The 3504-nt window shown below is 30.6% G+C and overlaps 1 protein-coding gene across 1 annotated transcript; it reads left to right on the top strand.

Annotated features, from left to right (window-relative positions):
• Positions 1–251: 251 nt before the first annotated feature.
• On the top strand, positions 252–2068 carry LOC123223180 (probable WRKY transcription factor 75). The gene is made up of 2 exons (XM_044646276.1): positions 252–782; positions 1650–2068. Exons 1-2 carry the CDS (start codon positions 412–414, stop codon positions 1825–1827), a joined length of 549 nt encoding a protein of 182 aa, XP_044502211.1. The 5' UTR covers positions 252–411; the 3' UTR covers positions 1828–2068.
• The last annotated feature ends 1436 nt before the right edge of the window (positions 2069–3504 follow it).

Below are 3504 nucleotides of genomic sequence, written 5' to 3' on the forward strand. Positions count from 1 at the left end.
TAACCAATGAAGCATGGGAGAGTCTTATTAGGCAAGGGCCCTACTAATAGCCGTCCATGAATTCAATTGATCTATTTTATGTACTATTATTGTGATTATTAAAATGGTAATGTCTTTCTCCTAATGATGGAGCCGCCACCATTTTCCACTTTACTTTTTTCTAATCAACCCGCTGATGGAGCTATTTTTCTTTCTCTTAGAAATATTTTCGTGTCGTCTACGACACCTTAAACTTTCTCTATATATAGGGACTGTGCAATTCTTATTCTATTTCTGTTCTCCATAAATTTATCATTCATTCATATATTTTCCGTGATTCTGCCCCCACCAAGCACTCCTCTCGTTTTGTTTTGATTTCAATTCAACCTTGTTGGACAAACAATAGTTCTTCTTCTTCTTTACTGGGGTTAAATGGAAAACTACCAAATGTTCTTCCCTTGTTCCTCTACGGGGCAGTCAGGTTATCCCACAAAGACGTCGCATAGAGCAAATTCTGACCATGTTTTCAGTCTTGGAGATAGCTCGTCAAGTGGGTTTTTGGGGCTGAAGCCAGAAGGGCTTGTCCCAAAAAGTAGTACAAATCATGTTAAAGACCTTTCTCAGATTGATGGAGGGTCTCTAGCGTCTGAAAATGCGGCAAAATCGAGTAAAAAGAAAGGGGAAAAGAAGGTTAGAAAACCCAGATTTGCTTTTCAAACGAGGAGCCATGTTGATATCCTCGATGATGGATATCGGTGGAGGAAATATGGTCAAAAAGCTGTCAAGAACAACAAATTTCCCAGGTTAGTTAAATAATTAATCATCTTCTTGCTTCACAGATTTTCAATTTCACATTTGCAAGATTATTGTGAAAGGGTTTAGTGCAATTGCGTTGTTTCTAAATTAGGGTTATGGTAGAAAGATTACTGCAAATTATGCGTGCATCATCCTTGCATGTCTCTGATGCAGTACCAAACAGTTTTACATAGTTTCCTTTACCGTTTTCAATACGGTAAAGGAAATATCAAATTAGTTCTAGGGTTTCTCCATTTCTAATTTGTTTGCACAAAAGGGTATTTATAAATCCTAATTTTTAGATTCACTTTTCCAAAAAGAAGACGTTAATTGCATCTAGGGTTTCCATAAACTGTAAATGTATATACTTTTTTTTTTTTGGCTAAGCGTTAAATGTATATACTTATAAACACTTAAAACATTCACAGATCTATTGATCTTCCACACCCCAATCGATCTTTAAGAGTTTGAATCAATTATAACTCCAAGATCAGGTTTGAAATTGTTGAGAACACAGAAGAAAAAGGTCTGAAAACTCACATGTAACCCTAGCTAATTAATCTAATTTCGTATTTATGAATATGAAACATGGGATTCATGTCAAATCTTAAGGAACATCTAAAATAACATTGATATCTCATAGGATCATAACAAAACATGGGAATCTTACTAATCAGACGAGTAAAATGATAAAAGTTTTGTGAAAGTGAATTTAAAACAATATTATATGTATATAACCTTGAATATACAAATAAATATACATATGATGTATTATTGCATCATTAAATATTATTTTATATTATAACACATAATTTGTTTACCAATTTTATGGGTGAATTTATAGTGATAACATCTATTTTATTTTATATATGCAGAAGCTACTACCGTTGTACACATCAAGGATGCAATGTAAAGAAGCAAGTACAACGCCTAACCAAAGATGAAGGTGTTGTATTGACAACTTACGAAGGGATGCACAATCATACAATTGATAAGCCGACTGATAATTTTGAGCATATCTTGAGTCAGTTGCAGATTTATACTCCCTTTTGAAGCCTTGATAAATGTGAAATTATATATATACACATATACACATATGAATGTATGCATGCATCCTTCTATTGGTGAATAGTACACCTTTAGAATTTGCTCCTCAGACGTGGACTTTAATGTATTTGCATTTTGTAAAATATATGTTGGCAGAAGATTTACTTAAATTAAGGTCATATCAATTAACAGTTCATATATATTTGTGTTTAGATAATGCAAATTTAGCATGAGGCCGGTGCTCTTGCAAAAAAAAAAAAAAAGTTCTTGACATTGGTGAATAAATTTTTCAATGCATAAGTTGTTGGTTTCTTTAACTTTTTTACCAACTCTACAGACTTACATATTTGAACATTGTCTATCAAATATAATGAAGCTCAACTTTACAGGGTATAGTGTCTTCCAAACGAATTAAACAGGTTAGAGATGATAATTTTGATTCGAATTTAAGGTTGTTAACTCTCATTAACCCTAACAAAAAAGAGATTTTATGATAAAAATGTAGAAAGAAACAGAGAATAAGGTATTTAATCCTACCCCTTCTCATTGTCATCCCAAATGCAGGTTAGTCACATAATTAGATGCTAATTTTAGATTACGTTTGCAATGTTATAACATGAATTTGAAATTCATTATGATGCACCTATTTTTATACAAACCAGATTATTTTTTAATTGAAAAGCTTGATATAAATTTGGTTTGCATCATACAAATTCACTAATTGGACTAAACTAATATAACTCAAATCTAGGGTTGGATTCGAACTGAGTCAAACTCGAGTTCAGCTCGATTTGCAGAAATAAAGCTTGAGTTCGAGCTCGTCAAGCTTACTGCAAATGAGCTCAAACTTGAGTTTTAACTAACTCGTTATTAAAACGTTGTTTTAATATATATTAATCAAAACAACATCGTTTTGTATCAAAATTTTTAATTTGCAAGTTTAATGAACAGCTCGAGCTCGAAATTGTAGGCTCAAGCTCATTAGGGGCTAACTCATTTTAGGGTCGTTTAAATCGAGCTTAAGCTCAAGCTTGTTTCAGATCTAACCCTACTCAAATCCAATGTTGCATCAAATTATAATAATTATATATTAGAACATTTTGAATAGATAATTATTATATATATCATGAGTTTTTTAGGCCTTATTTCGGTTACAAAATGAATAATTAATAAAATGACAATAATATTTTACGCATTAATAATTCATATAAAGAAATAAAAATATAACGTTGACATGTTATCATATAACCGAATAACTTTTTGTTATATATAAAATAATACTTAGTTGCATCAAAACACACCACTGATAATTATAATGACTTTTAATACATATAATATTACTCATCTAATATATAACAATACTCAATTCCATAAGGGTATAAATTTGTTCCTTTTTTTTTAATATTCTATATATTTTAGAAATAATTTTCCATGGGGAAGTAAAAATATATTTCTTTCTCTGCTACTTGTTTGTTTGTTATCTTTATTTTTTTAATAATAAGAGATTTTATCCGTATTGATTGGATAAGTAAACCTAAGACACAATAATTAAATTTACAACCACTATATCAGATAAGTTAAAATTTCACAAACGTGACACAAATTCAAACTCAAATCTTTTTTCTAAAAAATTTAATACTTTTGGGTCTAGTATTTGTTTGTTGCTAAATGCTAATTAGGAAA

Source organism: Mangifera indica, chromosome 8 (assembly GCF_011075055.1).
Source record: "Mangifera indica cultivar Alphonso chromosome 8, CATAS_Mindica_2.1, whole genome shotgun sequence".
Taxonomy (NCBI): Eukaryota; Viridiplantae; Streptophyta; class Magnoliopsida; order Sapindales; family Anacardiaceae; genus Mangifera; species Mangifera indica.

What these genes read in the sequence shown, in the direction of transcription:
- LOC123223180 (XM_044646276.1), top strand. Translation starts at nt 412, where the DNA reads ATGGAAAACTACCAAATGTTCTTCCCTTGTTCCTCTACGGGGCAGTCA. An exon ending in AAGAACAACAAATTTCCCAG is followed by an intron (nt 783 to 1,649) that starts GTTAGTTAAATA and finishes TTATATATGCAG; the next exon opens with AAGCTACTACCGTTGTACAC.